Genomic DNA, 24,505 nt, shown 5'->3' with positions numbered 1-24,505 from the left:
ACCAAAAATAAACGCCCTAGAAATTCCACAACAGCACCACCTGACAGGGAAGGGAGGAAACTTGACACCCTGGGGAAAAAGGCCTACCTGGCGGCCAGCCTTTTTACCCGCATGGCCCACTATGCGACCTATATGAGTGGGTACCAAACCTTCCTTTGGAACCGGATGGTACCCCTCATTGACTCCCTGCCTGCGGAGGAACAACGTCTGCCGAAGGCGTATCACACTGAAGCCTTGGCGTTGGCCAAGCTTCAGAAGGATTTCGCCAAACACATGGCGGAGACATCAGGTAATTTGTTTGCCACCGCCACGTCTATTAGAAGACACGCATGGCTGAGGGCCTCTAACCTCTCGGAAGAGGGAAAGGCCCTCGCTGAGGACCTCCCCTTCCACGAGGAGGGGTTGTTTAATCCCAACACGGATGACAACCTAAAACAGAAGCAGGATGTGAGGCAATCTGCTTTTAAATTTGGCTACGCATGGCAGCCATACCAACAACAAAAGAGTAGATGGCAACCCTCCCCTTCCTCCTATCGGAAACCGTCTACAGGCTTCTTCTCAGGTTCCTATAGAAACAAACCAGGGGGTCAATCCAGATTCCAGGGAGGGAGACGAGCCCCGTATTTTCAAAAGCCGAGATCGCAGCCCTTTCAGGGGAAATCCAAACCCGCCGGCGCCTCCAAAAAGCGTCTTTGATGTCCCTTACCCAAGGGCTGAGGAGAGGACTCCCCAGGCCCACTGCTCACTCCAGGTTGAACCACCCCGTAGTGTTGATATCACACACACACTAGTTCTTCCCAGCCCAGAGCCTTCCACACAGCCCTCGCCCTTTTTCAGGGACAGGCTTTCTACCTTCCATACGGCATGGGCGGAAATCACCTCTGATGCCTGGGTACTGTCCATCATCTCTAGAGGATATCTAATTGAGTTTGATGATTACCCTAGGGTGGGCCTTGTGCGGGACACCCAATGTTCACCCCAACTGTTGCAGGAAATTGACATGTTGTTGTTAAAAGGGGCGATTTCTGTTGTTGATCCCTCTGTTACACAGTTCTGTTTTTTCTCCCGTTATTTCCTTGTGTCTAAGAAGGGCGGTGGGCTGCGCCCCATCCTGGATTTGAGAGCACTCAATAAATTTGTCAAACCAAAGAAATTTCGTATGGTAACTCTTCCCTCTGTTACCTCTCTCATACCCAGGGGTGCCTGGTTTGCTACCATAGATCTCAAGGATGCGTACTTTCATATCTCCATAGCCGCCCAACACCGCAGGTTCCTCTCGTTTAGAGTAAAGGGCCAAACCTATTGCTTTAACGTGTTACCCTTTGGGCTCTCCACAACCCCCAGGGTTTTCACCAAATGCATGGCGGTGGTGGCAGCCCACCTTAGAACTAAAGGGATTACCGTTTACCCTTACATTGACGACTGGCTCTTGGTAGCCAAGTCCCGCCAACAGTTACAAACGCATATCTCCACGGTTTTGTCTCTCCTCCAGTTTCTGGGCCTCGTCGTCAACTGGGAGAAGTCCGTACTGTTCCCAACGCAGCGGATCCAGTTTATCGGGGCCATCTTGGACTCCATCCACGAGAGGGCCTTCCTTCCAGAGGACAGGTTCCTCAACCTCCAGGAGCTGGTGGGACACCTCATGACTGCACCCCTGGTATCAGCCAAGCAAATACAGACCGTCCTGGGACACATGGCTTCGACCACTTCGGTCATCCGGCATGCCAGGCTACGGATGCGACCGCTCCAATCTTGGTTTCTGTCCAACTTCAACCCCTTACTGGACAATCCCTGCATCAAGCTATCCCTCCCCCAGTGGGTCCGCTCTTCCCTCAACTGGTGGCGGGATCCAACCTGGGCGTGCTCGGGATTATCGTTCCATACCCCGTCTGCCACCATCATTGTCACCACAGACGCCTCCCTCACGGGATGGGGAGCACACTCCCAGGGTCTCATTGCTCACGGGACCTGGTCAGAGCAAGACGCCATGCTCCACATAAACATTCTAGAGCTCATGGCAGTCGAAAACGCTCTAAAATCCTTCGAAAGGGTGATTACGGGACAGGTAATACACATCCTCACCGACAACACCACGGTGATGTATTACCTCAACAAACAGGGAGGTACCCGATCACCGACGCTTCTGACCCTTTCCACACAAATCTGGGAGTGGTGCATAGCCAGGGATATTCACTTACTAGCAACGCATGTCCCGGGAGAGCAGAACCTACTAGCAGATGCACTGAGCAGGAATCCCTTGGCCCACCACGAGTGGACCCTCAACAACTCGGAGGCCCGCAGACTATTCCTTGCCTGGGGTTTCCCCGACATAGACCTGTTTGCCACCCGGTCGAACACCAAATGCCCCATGTTCTGCTCCAGGACACTTCCCTCCCCGGAAGAGGGGTGCCTAGGGGATGCGTTTCTGCTGTCATGGACGGGCCGCCTGACTTATGCGTTCCCCCCGTTTCCTCTTCTGTTGAGGGTGGCAGCAAAGATCCTCCACGACAGGGCCCACTGTATCCTAATAACTCCGTGGTGGCCCAGGCAGTCATGGTTCCCCCTCCTCAATCAGTTGTCACAAGGGATCTTCTTTCGCTTTCCCCCCAGGGCGGACCTGCTGACCTCGCAGCGGGACCTAGTACTGTACCCAGAGGTGCACAAGTTGAGGTTAACCGCGTGGCGGATAATACCGTAGGATTGACCCACACCTCAGACCTATCCCCCGCAGTATTGAAGATAATTGAGGCAGCCCACAGGTCCTCCACTAGGCGGTCTTACCTGTATAAGTGGAACCGCTTTTCCTCCTTCGCAAGGTCGCGGGGCCTAGATCCTGGCGTCGCCCCCATCCCGGTCATTTTGGACTTTCTGACGTCCTTGTCTGAAGCTGGTCTACAACATTCCTCTCTGAAGTGCTACCTGGCTGCCATATCTTGGTTCAGAAGGAAGCGAGGTCTTCCTTCCTGTTTTACAGACCTCTTAGTTAAGACGTTTCTAAGAGGGATCACGAACACAAAACCTTCCATAACCCCTATTGCTCCATCCTGGAGCCTAGAGCTGGTACTAACTGCTCTAACTAAACCTCCCTTCGAACCTATGGCGACGGTCAGCCTCACCCACTTGACATGGAAAACTGTTTTTCTGATAGCAATCACCTCAGCCAGACGCGCTAGCGAACTCTGTGCTTTTAGGGTAGATCCACCGTATCTCAGATTTCACACAGACAAGGTCGTTCTTAGGACCGATATTGCATTCCTACCTAAGGTCTCCTCTCGCTTTCATGTATCACAAGAGGTGATCTTGCCTTCCTTCTTTCAGAATCCTACCTCACCCTTAGAAAGAAGTCTACACCTACTCGACGTCCGTCGCGCCCTCGCTTTCTATACAAACAGAACATCTCCCCTCAGGAAAACCAATAGACTATTCATCAAATATCGCCCTGATGTACTGGGCCTACCTGTTTCCCCACAGAGACTGTCCTCATGGATTGTGTCAACAATTCAGCTCTCCTACAAACTAGCGGGCAAGGATCTCCCTCTTCCCGTCAGGGGACATTCGACCAGAGCAGTCTCCACATCGGCTGCTTTCTGGAGGGGGATCCCACTAGACACCATCTGCCGAGCAGCTATATGGGCCTCCCCTCTTTCCTTTGTTTCTCATTACAAAATAGACGTCGTCTCTAGGAGGGATGCTCAGTTTGGGAGAGCTGTGCTTTTCTCGGCGGTGGCATGATACCCGCCATCCTATATATGTAGCTCGCTAGTCTATCAAGTGTACGATTCACAGTGACTACGACAGGAAATTATAAGTTGCTTACCTGTAACTGTAGTTTCCTGAGTAGTCACCTGTGAATTCGTACACACCCGCCCTCCTCCCCTCGAGTTCATGCCACGCCTTCTGGCTGCTTTGCGGCGGAAGAGAACTGCTGGCTAACCCCGCCCATGGGGTTCTTATACTCGAGGGGAGGGGGGCGGGGTTAGCCGGGTCTGATTGGCATTCTTTTAATTCTAGAAGGTTCCGAAAGCTGCTTACGCATGCGCAGAGATATCAAGTGTACGAATTCACAGGTGACTACTCAGGAAACTACAGTTACAGGTAAGCAACTTATAATTCTCCCTTCAGTTTAGAGTCCCATCCTTTCCATGGCACATGGCCACTTGGTTATCTCTGTCCCTCCCTTATTTCTCCTACTGTTTGTACTGCAATGTTCAGGCAGATAATAGAGGACAGTTTGGAGTTCCCCAATTAAGGAAGTATCCTCACTCTTATCTTGGGTTTAAAACCCACCTGACGTTCATCCCGGAATAATGATCCCATAGCACTTTGTCCTCCAAAGCACTTTACATTTCTTTAGGTCTGTTCACATGCCCTTCCACAAACACCGGTATCACCTTTTGTCCATGCCCCAGCATTATTTCCAATTTTAACTCTACATTTGGCCTACTGCGAATGCGTGTCTGCCATTAACGAAGCAATTCAGAAGTTTCAGAAGTTTTGGAAAGTTTTGATATTTTTTAAAGTTGGAAGTGACTTTAGAATTGAACCACATCTCTTACTTTCAACAAGTGTTTAAAGTGCAAAAAGCTAAGAAACTTTTCTTCTGAGAAATTTTTCAGAGGTTCAGATGTTCCGACACATGATATGATCAGAGATTCAGATGTTCAGATATATGACAAGTAACTATTTCCTCTTACTGGATTGCTTGAAAACAGTAAAAGGTGGTGTTATTTTTTCTTTGCTGTATGTTCATGTGGGATAAATTATTGTCAGTACAGAATTATGGATGATGACAGAATTATCAAAAGGAACACTGTTGTGTGAGTGAAGAAATGAACAGCTGTCAAATACATTCAGAATTTGGAATAATTGCACTGCTGGGATGTTAATGAAAAAGATACATTTTTAAATTTTAAACTGGGAAATACAGTTCTGGCTGAGGAAATATCACATTTAGTGCATTAGTGCAATCTTCCTCCTCCGCCTACATGTCCATTATCATCATCAGTCTTTTGTGTTTGACAATGATAGATTGTGGGAAAATGCTGCTTCATGTTGTTACAGGTATAGCTGAGCAGAAGCAGGTTATAAATGCCTTAATAAAAAAATAGCTGTGTCTCTTTATCCATTGGCTCTCCACTTTCAAGGGTGTTAAGGGTGCAGAAAAGCCGTGAATATTACTCCCCAAAACGATAGTTTGTGTTTTACTGCTTTTACATGGAATCACACCTTCATATATATCTGTATGCACACTGTATATATTAAATTGCTGCTCTCCCCTCTTGAGATGGATCTAGTATTTCATAGTGATAATTTGGAATATCCAGGCAACCGGTGAACAGTTGCAAGAAAACTACGCTTTAATCCAGTAGTCATTCTGTGTTCCTTGAGTCATGCAATTGTGAAACTGATGTTTTTTTTCCAAGCAATAGAAGCAGCCTTCACTTTCTTTACTCTCCAACTATGCCTTATAACCAAATCCAGCAATGTTTATAAACAACTCTCTCAGAAATAGAAGTTTTCTGAGTTTGCACATGTGATTACAAAGTGACTTTTTAGTATGATCTGGAGAAGGAAAATGGGTCTAAAAATATACAATTGACAATTGTGTATTGTATTATGTCAGTATAGAAGTGGCTGAAATAACTCCATTTAGTATTATTGACAGCAGTGTTACTGTTTAGTTCAGTTTGTTGATCAAAAGAAATTTAACAGTTCATGTTTAAAGAGTATGGCATACTCAGGTCCCTTCCATATGGCCATATAACCCAGAATATCAAGGCGGAAAATCCCACAATATCTGCTTTGAACTCAGTCTACGCCACCATATATTCCTGTTCAAAGCAGATAATGTGGGATTTTATTCAGCTGTGTGGAACGGGCCTCAGGTAATTCTTTGAAAACAGGAATAAAAAGGTAATGGATTAGCAGTGGAAGAACAGTAGGGAGAAACCATCGAGGCTGCTTTGCGAAGGTAAGTCAGCATCTCGGTGCAGCTCCTGGAAATCCCTCTTTCACTTCCCCTTCCATCATCTATATAAATAAAAATGTTCGTAAGTTTGTTTGTGGGATCAACATAACTCAAAAACCCCTGGTTTAATTGACACCAAATTTGGACACAATACACCTATCAGGCCAAGAAGTGACCATCAATAATAAAAACACTGAAAACACATCAGAAGGGACTTAAAAAGCCACAAAAAAATCCGCATTACAACACATGCGCAAAACCACATATATACAGACAGAAATACACACACACATACATGTACATATATATACATACACAAAATACATACACACAGATTGGGCCACACCAACGCGTGGCAGGGGATGGCTAGTAGGATATAATATTAATATGATAATGATGGTGGTGATTGTATTCCTAGGAGAACAAATCAAAGGTCCATGGATCTATATTGTACACTTCAATTTGTAACTATGAAATATATTAATTCATTGCTGTAATCTTTGTTGCTTTGTGTTGCAGGCATATTCGGTATATGATGAAGAAATTGGTTATTGTCAAGGACATTCCTTTCTTGCTGCTGTTTTGCTGTTGCATGTGAGTATACTATGAAGCCATTGCTGGAATGATACCACATTAGCTTTCCAAAGCGGAGCTGTCTGCTTTCTATTGCCCGATTTGCTCCTGCAGAATACTGGGAAATGTAGTTTAGGGAAACCGAGGACCTCTCTGGCAAAGGCCCTGCCCTAAACTGCGTTTTCCAGAATTCTGCAGAAGCAAATCAGGCAATAGCAAAGTGGGCACCTCCACTTTAGGATGCTAGTGTGAAACAGTCTTTCTGATATTCCTAGCTTCGAATCTCTTCTTCCTGTTTAATCTTCTTTGCCTGATAAAAAAAGGTGGTTCCCAACCTTTTTTTGACCAGGGACCACTCTCCAACATTAGTGCCAGAAGGATTAGTGTTGGTCAACTTTAGATTTGGTTTAGTTATTTGGGGTACCGATTCAGAAAATTACATTGGATAGACCACATCAGCTCTGGTTTCTGATACAGAACATATGCCATCCAGTAGTTGCCCCGTGCTCGACCACAAAAAAACTATATTTAATAAATCTCGGCACTATAAGAGAGTTTCGTGAGACCAGTCACTTTTGTAGCAACGGTGTAGTGACGGTGAGGCCACTTTTCGGACCACTGGTGGTCTATGGACCACAGGTTGGGAACCACTGGAATAGATGTAACTAGGTTTTGTTCCAAATGCAACCAGTTCTTTAGTTAACTGGCATCTGTTATCCTCTTTTTTTCAGCAGGTAGTCTTTGCCATCCTCTCCTTCTTTGGAGGTTTTAAAATAAATGTTGGATGGAATACTTTGCTTGTGAATCAGGGGTTAGTCTAAATGGCTCTTCTGATCCCTTCCAACTCTCTGCTTCTGTGATGCTTCCCTTTTCTGTGTATGCTTCCTTTAGGTTAGAGCTTCAAGAGGCATAGGAAGAATTTCTTTGCTCAAAAAACAGGGCAGGACAAAATATGCACATGCTACCTCCAGGGCTCTAGTGCAGCCCTCCTTCATCTGTTTTGGCAATTTTTATATAATTTTTTAGCTGAAAAACTCCCATTAGAGGCTGCGAGAGGCATATTTTCCACATTCTTCCTTACTTTTATTTTACAAGAGGTTTTGATCCAAAACTGGAAGTTATGTAGGGGAATAAACTCACTTGCATATAAAACGGGCCACGGCTCTCTCAGAACATCACAAAAGTGTTCCCTAGGTTCAGTAATTTCAAGCCGTAACTATTCTTTCAAAATTGTGTGTTTGTGGGGGTGGGTAGGTGGTGGCCCTCTCAGTTCTGCAAGATGTGCTTATCTTGCAGAAAAGTCTAGATTATTCTAGATTATCAAAGCAGATAATCCACATTATCTGCTTTGAACTGGATTATATGAGTCTACACGGTCATATAATCCAGTTCAAATAATCAGGATTTTATATTGCGGTGTAGAAGGGGCCTGGCATAGTTGCTTACATGTATAGTGGCATCTGACTTCTTTCTGGAAGAGAGGGAAGGAGGGAACAAAGAACCTAAAAATAAAAAGCAAAGCCCCCCCCCCCCAATATTGATGGTTTTTTAGTGCATTTTCCCAGAATAGTTGAATTTGTGATGGTTTGCATTTACAATATCCATGTCCTGTATGTGACAAGTAGCCACAGCTTCTTGGCTACTTGTCACATACAACTTCTAAAAATCATACATAGATTTTTAGAAGCTGGATTTGGCTCCAACAAGTAAAAGAATCATGCACAGTAAACCTTTTTAGCGACTAATCTGATGTAAACAAAGCTATATAGGGATAGTAGATCAGTTTGTAATAATTGTAATTTTATATTTGGATCAGAAGGTTATCTTCCTAGGCAAGAGAAATCTCTGTGAAGTGCTGTAATCAGGTTCAGTGAAAGCAGTATAAGGCAGGAGGGTATGGATTCCTTCCATATGTGTTGTAGTACAACTCCCAGCCAGTGTAGATAATACGGCAGTTGTAGTTTAACTCACTTGTAGATTCCAGATTCAGAAAAGCTCCATGATGAAGGAAAATGTTCTTTTATTTTCAAGAGTGAACATCTAAACATCTAAAAACAATATTTGTTGATGACTTTTGTACACTTGTTGCTCATACTTTTCTATGCAAAAAACATTGTAGAATTTAATAATTTAAAGATCTCTTGTTGTTCATTCAAATTGTGTTCATACAGATGCCCGAAGAACAAGCATTTTGTGTTTTGGTGAAGATCATGTATGAATATGGCCTGCGAGACCTCTATAAAAACAATTTAGAAGATCTCCGTGGTAAATTTTACCAGTTGGAAAGACTTATTCAGGTAGGATTGGATCACATATTTATTTTTATTTTCTAAAAACAAGCAAGTTCATGAAGGGGGTGTAAAAGCTCTACAACTGGTATGGGAAATAGGGTATAGTGAGAAATGTTATAACCAGTATATATAGTGCAGTGGAGCCGCAGTAGTGCAGCGGATTAGAGGGCTAGCTGTAGGAAATCTGCTGACTGGAGGCTCAGCAGTTCAAAGCTGCGAGTTGGGGTAAGCTCCTGGCTGTCAGCCCTAGGTTCTGCCTATCTAGCAGTTCGAAAGCATGTAATGCAAGTAGATCAATAGGTGCCACCTTGGCAGGGAGATAAAAGGGTGCCCCAAGCAGAAATGCCAGCAACACGATCCAAGAAGTCTATGGACAACAGGCTCCTCGCCATGGCAAAATGAAACAAGAGCACCTCCCCATGGCCGGAGATGAGCATTGCCTTCAGATGTTGGAGATGGAAGGGGAAGGCCTTTACCTCTGTGTATTGTATGTTGTTGTTCATTGTGTAAAAAGGCATTGAATGTTTGCCTTCTATATAAATAAAAATGTAATGTTCGTTTGTGGGATTAACATAACTCAAAAACCACTGAACGAATTGACACCAGATTTGGAAACAAGACACCTCTCAGGCCAACGAGTGACCATCACTCATAAAAACACTGAAAAACACAGCAGAAGGGACTTAAAAAGCCAAAAAAATACATTACAATGCACACACAAAACCACACATATATACACAAACAAACACACATACATATATGCACACACACACAAAACACATACACAGAAAGGAGGAAGGAAGGAAGGAGAGAAGGATGGAGAAAAGGAAGTAAAGAAAGAAGGGTAGAGAAGGGAGGAATGAGGGAGAGAAGAAGGGAAAGAAGGAGGGAAAGAGAGAAAGAAGGAAAGAAAGAAGGGTAGAGAGGAAGGAGGGAGAGGAGAGAAGAAGGAGGGAAGGAGAGAAGGAAGGAAAAAAGGATAGAGAAGGAAGGAAAGAGAGAAGGAGGGAGAGAAAGGGAAGGAGAGAAGGAAAGAAAGAAGGGTAGAGAAGGAGGGAAAGAAGCAGGGAAGGAGATAAAGAAAGAAGGATAGAGAAGGAAGCAAGGAGAGAAAGAGGGAGAGAATTAAATTAAAAAGTGAAAGAGGGAAGGAAGGAGAGAAGGAACGAAAGAGAGAAAGAGGGAGGAAACGAAAGAAGTAAAGAGACAAGGAAGGATGGAACCAAAGAGCAAAGGAAGCGAGAAAAGAAACAGGCAGAGAAGGAAGAAAGAAGAAGGGAAAGAAAATGAGGAAAGGAAGGAAAGAGGGAGGGAAGGAAGGAGAGAAAGAAAGGAGAGAAAGAGTAAGGGAAGATTGGCCACAGCAACGCGTGGCGGGTACAGCTAGTATATATGTAAAATTGTAATCTGCTTTCAGTCCCTCCGGGGAAATAAGGTGGAATATAAACAAAGTATATTATTATTATTATTATTATTATTATTATTATTATTATTATTATTATTACATGTTCTTTATATAAGTTATGCACATAAAATGCTAATTATCTGGATCTTAAATAATTTATCATACATACATTCATTAAAAAAATTAAACTATTTTAAGTTGACATCTTTTTTCCATCCCCAGTTGCTGCCCTACAGAAGTATCCGCTGATAATTGCCCTGTTTCCTCGAATCTAATGCTCACCTTTTTGGCTAAATTATCTTGCCAAAATTAGGGTGCACGTTAGATTTGTGTAATACACAGTGCTTCTTTTTCTTGTCAGGAGCAACTTGAGAAACTGCAAGTTGCTTCTGGTGTGCAAGAATTGGCCGTCCCCAAATCTCCCTCCACAAAGCACATCCTACCACTATCACCAAATAAGGTTACTACTTCGATGCAGCTAATGGTATGAGGAAGGGTAGGAGGAAAAAGTTCCATCTTCTGCATGGTGACTTGAAGATGGGGATAAAGAGTGAAACTATAGTGGTGGTGGTGGTGAAGCTTCAACAGTCCTAAGCTGCTGGTTCCTGGTTTTACCTTCCCCACTTCTCCTTTTTTTAACATATTCTGAAAGAAAAAAAATCTATATATATATATATATATATATATATATATATATATATACACATACACGCACACACACACACACATATACATATACACACATATATATATATACACACACACACACATACACACACATATATATGAGAAAAAAGGGTAAACACTACTGCACCCACCCCAGTATAATCCACACACACAAAGTTAATTATTTACAAACCATATATTTACTAGAGAGATTATCAAACAGAATTTAATAAATGAATTAGCAAAACATTTCAGCTTGCTTTCTCAAGTTACATTAAACAAAAATCCCATCATCAATGTAAGAATGTTGACAACATAAGATTTAAACTGCTAGCTTGGATGTAGCTCACTTTTTTGGGGATGGGGAGGAGGAAAACATGTTTTGCTAATTCATTTATTAAGTTCTCCTTGGTAACTTCTCTAGTAAATACTGCATTCAATTCTAAGCTGCACTTTTTCCCTATATAAACATCTCTACAAATGGGATATGCAATACAATCGCAGATGTGTCTTATGTATTTTTGTTGGTGGTGGTACTGAAATTAGGGTGTGTTCTGCAATTGGTGATGTCTTACAATTTATTTATTTATTTATTTACTTTGCTTATATACCGCTGTATCTCAAGCCCGAAGGCGAATCACAGCGGTTCACAAACAGTAAAAACAGTAGAAACAGCAGTGGTTCCATACAACATATAACAATTGACTTAACACATTATCCATAAATTACCAATAAGCAATTACAATGCACAATTATTACAAAAAAACCCCCGTACCCAATCTTCTCATCATCCAAGCGTAGTCCAGGTTCGTCGTCCATTGTTTCATTCCTATGTTCCATTACCAGATTGCACTAAATTACTCAAACGCCTGCACAAACATCCAGGTCTTCACCTTTTTGCGGAATACCATTAGAGATGGTGCTAGTCTAATGTCCGTAGGAAGGGCGTTCCACAGCCGAGGAGCCACCACCGAGAAGGCCCTATCTCTCGTCCCCGCCAGCCGAGCTTGAGAAGCAGGCGGGATCGAGAGCAGGATCTCCCCAGAAGATCTCAAAGTCCTGGTGGGTTCATAGGCAGAGATGCGGTCAGATAGGTAGCTTGGGCCGGAACCGTTTAGGGCTTTAAAGGCCAACGCCAGCACTTTGAATTCAGCCCGGTAGCAGATCGGTAGCCAGTGGAGTTGGCGCAACAGGGGGGTTGTATGCTCCCTGCGCTCCGCTCCTGTTAAAATCATGGCTGCCGAGCATTGGACTAGTTGGAGCTTCCGAGCTGTCTTCAAAGGCAACAATTGAAGAAATATAGTATATAATTTTAGTAATTAACTCCGTATGTTTGTCCCCTTGGGAAGATAGGGCAGCCTATAAATAAAGTATTATTATTATTTGTGTGAATGTGTGCGTGTGATTAGAGATTCTAATCTTGATCTAATTCTAGTTCTTGCTTATCACACACAAACTCCCATGTGTGTCTGTATCTGGGGGCTTGTACCTCTACTGTGCTCATGTGTGGCTCACCTTTCACCAACAATTTATTTATTTACACCATTTCTACCCCGCCCTTCCCACCCCCGAGGGGGGACTCAGGGTGGCTAACACAGGCAGCAATTCGATGCCACAATATCAGTAATACAATATAAAATCATAATACATAGCAGGTTAAAAACAGTAAGATTAATTAAAATCAGATAGTTACACAATCATATGGTCACAAAGTCACATAGCCGTTTCCAATTGTCGTAACAGTCCTGTGGCCCGGGTTCTGTGTTTAAAGTGCTGCTGTGCCCACTAGCCAAAGGCCTGGCTCCAAAACCACGTTTTTAGTTTTTTCCTAAAAGAAAGGAGGGAGGACGCCGATCTGATCTCGCTGTGGAGCGAACTCCACAAACAGGAGGCCACCACTGAGAAGTCCCTCGTCCCCACCAGACGCGTTTGCGAAGGCGATGGGACCGAGAGCAGGGCCTACCCAGTAGATCTTAAATTATGAGGTGGAACGTAGAGGGAGATACGTTCAGACAAGTAAGCTGGGCCAGAGTAATGATGTGTTACTCAAAATGTTTGCACCACTCATGAAAAATATGAAAACTGGACATTATAGATAGGAATGTTTTTTTTTTATTAACATCTCATAGAGAATAATTTGCTCCATCTTTCTCTTCCACTGTTTAGGAGCAGTTGCCTGATCTGTATAATCATTTCTTGGAACAGAACCTGGAGGCTCATATGTACGCATCTCAGTGGTTTCTTACCCTCTTCACTGCCAAGTTCCCTCTCTGCATGGTCTTCCACATCATTGATTTACTCCTTTGTGAGGTAAAATAAAATCACCTGCCGTTTAACAGTTTGACAAAGCATCAGTAATCTTCGATTTGATCCTACTCAACAGATATGAACTGGCTAGTGGGTGGAAACAGGAGAATCACTGGTTGGGAGTTACCATGTGCTCTTAGGATTTGATAGCAGTGGAAAGGAGAAGTCAAATATAAACACATTCTCTAAAGTTTAATAATGCTTATTTTAAAAAAAGATTAGAAAAATGCTGACAGAGAGAAGGCAACTGCTCAACTTCTTAGAATCCTAGAGGTGGAAGAAATCACAAAGGTTATCCAGTCCATGCCATGCATACAATAAAAGCACTCCTGACAGATCACCATCCGGCTTCTGCTTAGAAACCTTCAAAGAAAGAAATTCCACCACACTCATAGGCAGCTTATTCCACTGCTGGACAGCTCTTACTGTCTGGAAGTTCTTCATGTTTATGCTGTAAAATTGTTTCCTACAATTTGAATCTATTGCTCCATGTTCAAGTCTCTAGAGCGGTGATACACAACATGTGGCCCTCCAGGTGTTTCGGACTCCCAACTCCCAGAAGCCCTAGCCAGATTGTCCAATGGTCAGGAATTCTGAGATCTGAAACTTGCCCCCTTCTCAGTGTGACATCCTTTCAGATATCTAAGCATGGCTATCATATCCCTCTCAGCCTTTAGAGTAGAGTATTGTTCTAAAGGAATTTACAGATATAATATCAGAGTCCACGGAGAATTCTTAGAGAAGAAGAGGTATCTCAGTTAATTGGATGAAATCAAATGTTGTTCCCATCTTCAAAAATTGCAGAAAAGACAAGACCTAGTCAGCATGATGCAATACCAGGAGAGTTTCCAGAACAGAGAGTTAGTCCGCACATTTAGAAAGTAATTCTGTTATTAAGGATAAACATGGATTTGTCACAAACAAGTTGGATGGGATACAGTTATAAACTTGGTAGATTGGGGGTACTTGTCGATGTCATATGTCTTGATTTCAGTAAGGCTTTTGACAAGATCCCCAATTATTTTCTTGCAGGCAAACTGATGAACTATGGGCTAGACAAAATGTTATAATTAAGTGGATTTGTAATTGGTCTAAAGCATGTTCACCAATGGCTCTTCTTCATCCTGGAGAGAAGTGACTAGTATTCTGTTCTGGCCTCAGTGCTGTTTAACATCTTTATAAATGAATGATGAAATATGGGATATGCTTATGATATTTGCAAATGGCACCAAATTTATGGGGGTGGCAAATGCAGAAAAGGAACAGATTCAAAATCACCTTGACAGATTGGAGAGCAGGGCCTAAGCTAACAAAGTGAATTTCAACAGGGATGAGTGAGCTGTCAAAATTTAAGGCACAATGAAAGACCTATCTCTTCTGGTAGGCCTACGCAGTGAATTTTAAACTATGGATTTAAAATGTACATTCTGTTGGTATTGCATTTTAATATTTAACTGTATATTTTAATATGTGTATTTAATGGTATTTTAATTTATATGGGTGTTTTAACTGTGTGGTACCCTGCCTTAAGACGAGAAGAAAGATGGGGCACAGTTAAAATTAACAACAACAACTACAACAACAATTGTTAGATGCTACATCAAGGCAGAGAAAAAGAACAATACATGGTGAATGGTTCCTAGCTTGAAATAATACATGTGAAAGGGATCTAGGAGTCTTAGGCCCCTTCCACACTGCCCTATATCCCAGGAACTGATCCCAGACTATCTGTCAGTAGAGACTCACATAATTTAGTTTAAAGCAGGTAATCTGGGATAAGATCCTAGTTTATAGGGCAGTGTAGAAGGGGCCTTAATAAACCACAAGCTGAACATCAGTCAGCCGTGTGGTGTGATGATAATAATAATAATAATAATAATAATAATAATAATAATAATAATATCATTATTATAATAATCATGTTAAAAAAACAAAGTATGGATCGTTGATGTCGCAGTCCCAGGTGACAGCAGGATTGCAGAGAAACAACAGGAAAAGCTGACACGATATGAGAATTTAAAGATTGAACTGCAAAGACTCTGGCACAAACCAGTAAAGGTGGTCCCAGTGGTGATCAGCACATTGGGTGCAGTGCCTAAAGACCTTGGCCTGCACTTAAACACAATCGGCGCTGACAAAATTACCATCTGCCAGTTGCAGAAGGCCACCTTACTGGGATCTGCACACATTATTTGCTGATATATCACACAGTCCTAGACGCTTGGGAAGTGTCCAACGTGTGATCCAATTCAACAGCCAGCAGAGTGTCTGCTGTGGACTCATCTTGTTTTGTTTCAAATAATAATAATAATAACTTTATTCTTGTATCATGCCACCATCTCCCTAAGGGACTCAGGGTGCCCAAAATCAGAACATAAATGAAATCAGTTTAAAAATACAATTAAATACAACATATGGACATATAAGACAACAAGTAACACTCAATTAAAAACAGCACTCATCAACCGATGGTGGTAAGCTACTATAAACATGGCCAGCCAAATAAGCCTATTCTGTTCTGCATTAAATGGAGTACAGGTTCTATATTGAGGAAAGTACAACTCTATTCTGTGTCCAGTTCTGGGCATCACAGCCCAAGAACAATGCCAAAAACATGAAATGTATCCAGAAAAGACAAAATGATAAAGATCTGGAAACCCAACTTTATCAGGAAAGATTTAGAGATTTGGTTACCATATTCTGGCATATAAGACGACTGGGCGTATAAGACGACCCTCAACTTTTCCAGTTAAAATATAGAGTTTGGTATATCCTCGCCGTATAAGACTACCCCTCTTCCAACACACACCAAATAAAATTTTTAAGAGCCTCAGATTTGATTTCAATATGGTATTTTTCCTATTACGATACCTCCTTCTCTGCCTCTCAGATCTCGCACCTGCGCACCTGCATCACTTCACTGAAGTCTTCAGGAGCGAGAGCTGAGAGGCAGTGGAGGAGGTACGGTAATAAGATACAAAGGTGGGCCAGACGGATAAAAGAGTTGTGTTTTTCTGGGCCCAGAGCCACTCTACCTCTTTTTTGCTTTCATACAGTTGCTGCATGCGGCAGGGATGTGACCACTGCCATTTTTGAGCTCCCTCCACCAAATGCAGCAACCACAGATTCTCCAATCTGAATTGGAAGTTTCAGCACCCGCTTTATAAGACGACTCCCGGCGTATAAGACCACTCCTGCGTATAAGACGACTCCCATGCATAAGATTATTCCCGTGTATAAGATGACCCCTGACTTTTGAGAAGATTTTCTTGGGTTAAAAAGTAGTCTTATACGCCAGAATATATTCATATTCTTAGCTTGGAGAAGAGAAAACTGAGAGAGGTGACATGATGGCAACTGTTAGACATCTGGAGGGATATAATGTAGAAGATCAAGCATGTTTCTTTTGCTGTTTCAGAAACTAGAGTGCAAACCAATGAATTAATAAGAAAAGAGATTGCACCTAAGCATTTTTTTTAAAAAAAATCAATCTTATTGTAAGAGCTGATTGTCAGTGAAATAAACAAACTGCTTGGGAAGTGGGGGTAATGGACTGCCATGGAAAATGAGAATGAACCATTTTCATTCTATAGAGGTCTCTGAACAAGTTGAATAGGCATTGTTTAGGGGTGCTTTAGTTGCATATTTCTGAATGGCAAGTGCTGGATCAGATGATCTTTGTGATCCCTTCCAACTCATAAGATTGTATGATTCAATGAGATGACATGGCTTTTTTTCCATGAGTGGAAAAAGCTCTGATGCTATGAAGTGTGGAAGACACTAGGAAAAAGGAAGAATTATTACAGCTGAATTTATTCAGTGCAAGAAGCTATGATCCCAATTCTAGAAGACCTGACCAGGGATGTTGGTGACCAGGGTTCTTGGAGGTCTCATTCATGGGATCACTGGGAATTGAAGCCACTTTGACAGCATATAAAAGAACAAAGCAAACTGTGATTAATGCCAATGAGCTTGTGTGTGTATGAAGGAGCTATCAAGTCATCGCTTAGTTTGTCAGACCGACCTTTTCTCATTTAATAACTGCATAAAAATCAACTTCGTAATGTATCAGATTGGTTACAGTTGCATACTGAGCTGAAAGGAGTTTCATTACAGTTCTAGTCCTGACCTCTAGTGGATGAAATGCGGTTTTTGAATAATGTAATTATTAAGGATTATGGCTTTGTCAAAAGGTTATTTTTATGCCTCTTTATAATGTTTGATTTTTTTCAAAAACAGACTTCAGCTAGTGCTATTTGTAATTTACTAGGGCTGATGCTAAACAAAAGCTAACATTAAGTGCATGAGCATCAGGCTCCCATGCTTATTTCTCCTATTGCTAACTGCATTGATAAGTTTTGAATCATAGCATTAAAATGATAGTTTGTGGTCCTATTTTCAGAGCATACGAATTATGATTATCCTCTATGTTGTAGATTAGCCTGAGGCTTCTCAGGCTGATGGGTTCACTGATTATTTTGAGAGGATTGTGGGATTGCCTGTTGGATTTCCTGGGGCACAAAATGATGAAGATTCTAGTCAGGAGAACGATTCTTCTCTCTGTAAGAATCTGACTCCAAAAGATCAGTCAGAGGAGCCAGAAACTGCAATATTAGACAAGGAGTTGGGTGAAGAGCTAAGAAGGCTGCCAGGAAAAAACACCTGGAGCTATAGAAATCAACAAAGATCTTTGTTTACAGATCAGAGCAGGAAAAAAAAACTTCGCAGGTCAGAGTGATTGCATGGGAAAGTTGTGGAGAGATTAATGGGAAATGGTATGCTTTCATGGGTTTCTATTAAATAGCAAGTTGTTGTGTCCCTCTTGTATTTGGACACATAATAACTTTCTGTTCAATGTTAGTACTAGTAACTCTAAATTACTATTCTTTTCCATCAGAATGCATATTTTTTGGTAAATTCCTCAATCTAATTTACAAGTTCTAAATGTTATTGTACGACCGGTCGATACAAGCAACAGATGAAGTATTTATTAAGTCTGCCTCTAGACAATGGAACTTAAGAGAATAAGAGGTGTCATTAAATTGTCTTTCAACTGTCTGCAGCATTGTAAAATATTTGGTTCTCATTTACTATCTTTCCATGGGGTAAGCACACTTTAGAAGAAAATTCTACATTTGCTTATTCACATCAATGAGTAACCTTGCATTTTCCTTTTATTAAACCAAAATGAGCTCACAAGAAATCCTACTATAATGACAGTACTGGCAGTAAAGTTGTGTCTTGATATGTGCCTCTTAATTTGTTTGTTTTGCAAAACTTACATAGGAAATATTGTATGCACCAATATGGTTTTCCTTGTAGGAAAATATTGAGCCACAAGACCCTCTGCTGTGAGTTTGAAGTAGTGACACCTCAGAACAGTTTTATAACTTGATTTGTAGTTGTATTAACTAAGGCCCCTTCTACACTGCCACATAAAATCCAGATTATCAGATTTGAACTGGATTATATGGGAGTGTAGACTCATATAATACAGTTCAAAGCAGATAATGTGGATTTTCTGCTTTGATAATCTGGATTATATGGCAGTATAGAAGGGACCTAAGGTCCCTTTCTCACTGCTTCTATATCCCAGGATCTGATCCCAGATTATATTCTTATTCCAGATTATCTGGCAGTGGAGACTGATATAACCAAGTTTAAAGTAGATAATCTGGGGATCATATCCAGTGTAGAAGGGGCCTAAATCTGGGTTCAGGGAAAGTTTTTATTTCTCATGACAGAACTAGTAGTAATGTTTATTTAAAGGAATACTAGAAAAGCAAGATTTAATTTCTTTTTCTCCCTTTAGGGTCTGAATGTAATTTTTAACGTGGCTCTGGCTCTCCTAAAGGTAAGATTTAAGTGTTTATGTGTTATTGCAGTTGTAGTGTTGCTCTCACCAACCCTCACCAACCCTAACTCTAGGTTATTTGCTCAAGAAATCTATACTAACCTACACTAACCTTTATTTTGTTAATTATTGTGAAGTCAATTTCAATTTATTGTGACCTTATGAATGAGAAATCTCCAAGTCATTCTGTCATCAACAGTCCTATAGATTTAGGGCTGCGAATTCCTTGACTGAATCTATACATATATCTTTCTCTTTTCCTACTGCATTCTACTTTGCCAGGCATTATTGTCTAATAATAATAATAATAATAATAATAATAATAATAATAATAATATCAACAACAACAACAACAACACTTTATTTATACCCCACTACCATCTCCCCAGGGGACCCAGAATACAACAATACAAGCAATAACAACAACAATACAAGCAATTTAAAAACAACCAAGACAATAAAACAATAATATAAGCATTAACAATCTGGTGAATCATGTCTCCTCATGATATATAACAGTCTCAGTTTAGTCATTTTGGCTTTATTTGCTTTTTAGAAGTTTAGCATATCTGTTGAACTCTTCTCCAGTTCCAATAATAAATAAGTTGCACTTCTTTCTATTAGCTTTCCTCACTGCCCAGCTTTCACAACCATATATAGAAATCTGAAATACAATGACATTGTATTCAATGAAAACTCTTTACACTTCAGAATCTTATCTAGTTCCTCCATAGCTGCTCTCTCAAGTGCTAGTTTTCTACTGATTTCTATACTACATTGTCCATTTTGATTAATGCCTAAACTAAGGTACAGAAAATTTTGAACTACTTCAATGTCTCCATTATTTACTTTAAAGTTTTGTAAATAACCTGTGGTCATTATTTTTGTTTCCTTTGTTTTCAACAGCAAACCCGCCTTTGCACTTTCCTCCTTTGCTTTGTTCAGTAATCAGTTCGAGTCTTAGGGTTTTTTTTTCTTCTGCTGGTCATTTGATGTCATCGAAAGATCTTGTTAATGTTATTTCCTCTAATTTTCATGATTCCTTATTCCAAGTCTAATCCTGATTTACATGTGAATATTCAGCATAAAAGTAAATTGAAAGGGAGATAAAATACAAACTTGTCAGACCCTATTGCTGACAGGAAAGCATTCAGTTTCTTTGCATTCTGTTCTTCTGAAAGCCTCTTGTCCTGAGTACAACTTGCACATTAGGATAATCAAATGTTGGGGCACATCTATTTATTTTAGAGTGAACCTTCATTGTTTCATGATCTGGTGAAGAAAACCCCGTGAAATCCATAGAGTTGCTATACATTTAAAGGTTCATATGCACAAAGTCTTTGCTGTAATTTAAACGTACAGACATACTTCTGAAATTCTTCGGTGTACTCCCATTACCCAGGATATGTTTGCAATGTGATCCCTAGTGCCTCTCACTTTCCTGAACCCAGCTTGGACATTTAGCATTTCTCAATTCATTTAGGGCAAAAGTCACTGCATAGTTTTGAGCATCATTTTGCTAGCATACAAGGATTCTGTGGTTACTGCAATCCCTGGTGTCTCCCTTTCTTGGAGGTTGGAATATATATTTGATATTTTGAATTCATGGGCCATTTTTTTGTTAGCCCATAGTTGACATATGCTAGTTTGAACTAGAGCCATGATTCTCTACCCCAGGTTTTTTGAACTGCAACTTCTAGCAATCTCAGCCAGTTTACCAGCTGTTAGAATTTCTGGAAGTTGAAGGCCAAAACATCTGGGAACCCACAGGTTGAGAACCACTGAAATAGAGTATATTCTGCCTCTGTAGTTTGAAGCATCTCTATTGGTATGCTTTCTATTCTTTGTGATTTATTTCTCCCAAATGTTCTGAACTTGTTTCTGTTTCACTGTCAAAAATTGTAAGTTCACCCTCAAATGTTTGTTTCTTGAATGAATGTCATCCTTTCATCTCCTTCATATAGTTGTTTAGTGTATAGTTTTTCAGTATATTGTTTGTATTGTCTTTTTATTTCTTCTTGATCATATAGTTGTTTTCCTCCTAGTCGTACAGAATTCTTATTCTTGGTTTAAATTTCTCTTTTATTTCCCATATGTTGTGGAAGATGTTTTTTGTTCTTCCTTTTCTGTAATCATCTTCTATTTCTTTGCACTGATAATTACTATAGTAGTTTTCCTTGTCCTTGTGCATAAGTCAATGAACAGTTGCATACAGGCTTCTGACTCTTATTTCCATTCCCTTTTATTTTTGTTTCTTTTCTGTCCTTAACTACTTGAAGAATTTCATCTGACATGCACTGAAGCTATTTTTTGCTTTTGGCTGCAGATACTGTCTTTTTACATTTCACCCTGTTAATGTTCCAGGCTTCAGTCCAGAGGTCTTCTGGCTCCTATCAATCAGGGTCAATGGTGAAAATTTACTCTTTCATATTTCCTTTAAATTTTAGCTGGATATTCTTCAGGTTGCATTTTGGTACAATGATTTATTTAGTTGTGGGGTTGTTGTTGTTTCTTATCTATCTATCTATCTATCTATCTATCTATCTATCTATCTAAAAGCATTTTATAGCCTGTGACACAATTTTCTTCTGGTCTTGGTTTTACAGAGAGACCTGAATTTGTCCGTCTTCTGCTTCCAATTATATAATCAATTTGATGTCCATATGTATAGTCAGCAGTTAATTCCTTGAAGAATATATTTATAATGAACAAACTGTTCGACTTGTAAAATCGTAGCTTCATTTCCTGATGCTAAAGAGAATTTACCTACAATACTGTGTTCTATTCAGTTTCTTACTTTTGCATTCTAATCTATGATTAATAAGAAGTCATCAGCTTTTTTTAGTGCTCAGATTATGAATGAATTGTTTATTGTACTAGCCATAGGCCATGACATCAGTAATATACTAACTTTATAAACACTTTCCAATATAAAACTTAAAACGTAACAAGAATTAAAACGAAAACAAGTTCTTTAAAATTATGAAAGCAGAAACATGACAATGACAGTGTCTGCTTTGTGTCATTCCAAACCGTTTCCATTTCTGACCCCCAGTATGGATTTTGCTACTTTGGCTCTGATCTTTTGGGCTATGATTGTGGCAACCTTTAGTGTTATATTTTTAAAATGATCTGCTAGCAAGTCGCAGATCACCGCAGATTGTTGCCATGATGCCCTTTCTTCCAAGAGTGATCCTAGGAGATTTTTCCTAGGGTCATTGTATAAGGGGCAATGTAGCAAATAGTGTGTTAGGTTTTCTATTTCCCCTGTGCCACAAATGCAAAGTCGTTGGGCATGGGGGATCCCTCTGTATCTTCCTTCTAGCCAGTTTGATGGCATTGTTTGGAATCCCAGGGCTGTAAATGCTTTCCTCAGGACCGCTGACGTTAGGTCTTGAAGATATTGTTGACGATATTGGTCACTTTTTAGCCGAGGATACCAGGTAGAGAAACCTTGCAGTTTGCTAATCTGCAAGTTGTCAGCTGCATCCCACTCAAAGATTTTGTCTCTAATCGCCTTCTTGTCCAGGTTCATTAGGGTATTTGTTGACCCATCAAAGTATGAAGGAGCAAGGCTTGCCAATATTGTACCCATCCTCCCTGCTTATACTGCTCCATCATGCATTGCTTTGTTATACTCTCGTCCTCCATTCCCAGGAGCCTCTTCCCATATAAGATGTTAAGCTTATGTATTCTAGCCTTAAGTGAGGGAAGATCCAATTCCAGCCTTAACAAGGCAGCTGGAGTCCCAGGGGGAAGGGCTAACAGAGCTCTTGTAAACTTATTCTGAATACATTCAACCTGTTTTGTATTGCCCTGTCCCCAAATTTCGGCTCCATATAATAGTTGGGGTAAAATTTTAGCAGAAAAAAAATTTGCTGTGGGACATACCAAGGACCCTCCCTTTGTTTTCCCGAAGGCTAGGATTGAGTTCACTGACCTCCATGCAGCTAGTTTGGCTGCCTCAATATGGCTCTTCCAATTTCCATTATATGAGAAGTGTATGCCCAGATATTTAAAGCTATGACACTGCTCTATTGAATGGCCATCCAATTTCCAATTATGTATTTGTTTCCTTTTGGAGAATACCATTACTTTGGTTTTAGGGTTTATGATTAACAAGAAGTCCTGTTTTGGTGCGCAATCACTTCTCTTCTGGACTATAGCATAGAATCCTTGCCTGCTTTTGTTACATCTTTACTCACCATTAATGTTACCCATTTCTTTTTTGATTTTTGGTTCCTGAATAACACTGACTCAAAATGGCACATTCCTGTCAACTTTAGCGCTCTCACCCCAAGTATTAAATTTTTTAAGTTCAATTTCTTGTTTTCCCATGCCCAACTTGTCCTGGTTCGTTCTTCGTGCATTCCACGTTCCTATAGTATGCATTGCCTAGATTTGGACTTTCCGTTCACCTCGAAGCACATGAGCAATTAAATGTCCTTTTGGCTTAAGTACAGTTACATCACTAGCCACAATGCTACTCATAGTTGTCCTCTTCAATACCCCAGTAGCTCATTGAGTGCTCTCCAGCATGAGAGTTTCATCTTTTGGCCCTATGTCTTGTTTCATTTTGGACTATCATGAGATTTTCGTGGTCAAAGGGGGTTTACTGTGCCTCCTTTTGTGTAGTAATAACACGCATTAGGTATGGTGGACCTACTGTTGTCCCTGAAAGTCCTCTGTCAGTATGAGAAGATTTTCGTGATGCTACTTCCACGTTTGGCATATTTAGACTGGCACCTCAGCAAAGCCTCTCTAAGATGGGAGACACTACCAGCAGTCCTGCTATCACCAGCATAGCCTCTTGCCTCACAGGAACCACTCTCCCACCACTGCAGAAAGTTAGTGCCTTCCTTATAGCTATTGGTTTTGTAAACCAAAAAGTTTACCAAAGCTTTCTTGCCTAGAGACCAATACGTTTTTTCCCCATCCCACTAGAGTAGGAGTTACAAACCTGAGTCCGCATTTCATAGAGTGGAGCAAAGTTTTTTGGGGTGTTGAATGCAGCAGTTACATCTCCCAGATTCCTATTGATTCCACCCCCCATAGTTTTTTTTAGTGCCCCCATCTTGGGCTTTTTGAATAACATTAGTTTTTTTAAAACACTGTTTTGTACCCCCCTCAAACAAGAATAAGACCCCAAATCCCATTGAAGTAATATAGCTTCTAGTGGACCAAAATGTTGGCTGTGCACTTGCAGTCCTTCAAGATATCTGAGGCACTCAAAATGGGCCTTGGAGGTTGCCAGTTACACATAAAAATAGGTATGTGGGTAATAAGAAATTTGTTCTTTTAGAATTATTATAGTAACATGTAAACAAGATTAACTTTTAGATTTTAAAAGTATTTCATCATGTCAGTGGGTTTGAAAGTAGTTTATCACTCATTTGAAAGTGATAAAGTATTTGTTCATATCTGTCACTCTGGTGCCTGTT

At 40.8% G+C, this 24,505-nt stretch overlaps 1 protein-coding gene across 2 annotated transcripts in view; it reads left to right on the top strand.

Annotated features, from left to right (window-relative positions):
- Window positions 1-24,505, top strand: part of RABGAP1L (RAB GTPase activating protein 1 like) — a 194,454-nt gene that overhangs the window by 93,909 nt on the left and 76,040 nt on the right. For both annotated transcript variants that reach the window (XM_060774403.2, XM_067467658.1), the window contains exons 14-17: window positions 6,488-6,562; window positions 8,713-8,838; window positions 13,070-13,213; window positions 19,023-19,064. In XM_060774403.2, the coding sequence (XP_060630386.2) occupies window positions 6,488-6,562; window positions 8,713-8,838; window positions 13,070-13,213; window positions 19,023-19,064 (387 nt within the window). The remainder of the gene's footprint in view (window positions 1-6,487; window positions 6,563-8,712; window positions 8,839-13,069; window positions 13,214-19,022; window positions 19,065-24,505) is intronic.

The sequence above is a fragment of the Anolis sagrei genome, chromosome 4 (genome assembly GCF_037176765.1).
Source record: "Anolis sagrei isolate rAnoSag1 chromosome 4, rAnoSag1.mat, whole genome shotgun sequence".
NCBI lineage: Eukaryota > Metazoa > Chordata > Lepidosauria > Squamata > Dactyloidae > Anolis > Anolis sagrei.
The sequence above is the reverse complement of the archived record's forward strand: the minus strand, read 5'-3'. Positions and strand labels throughout refer to the sequence as shown.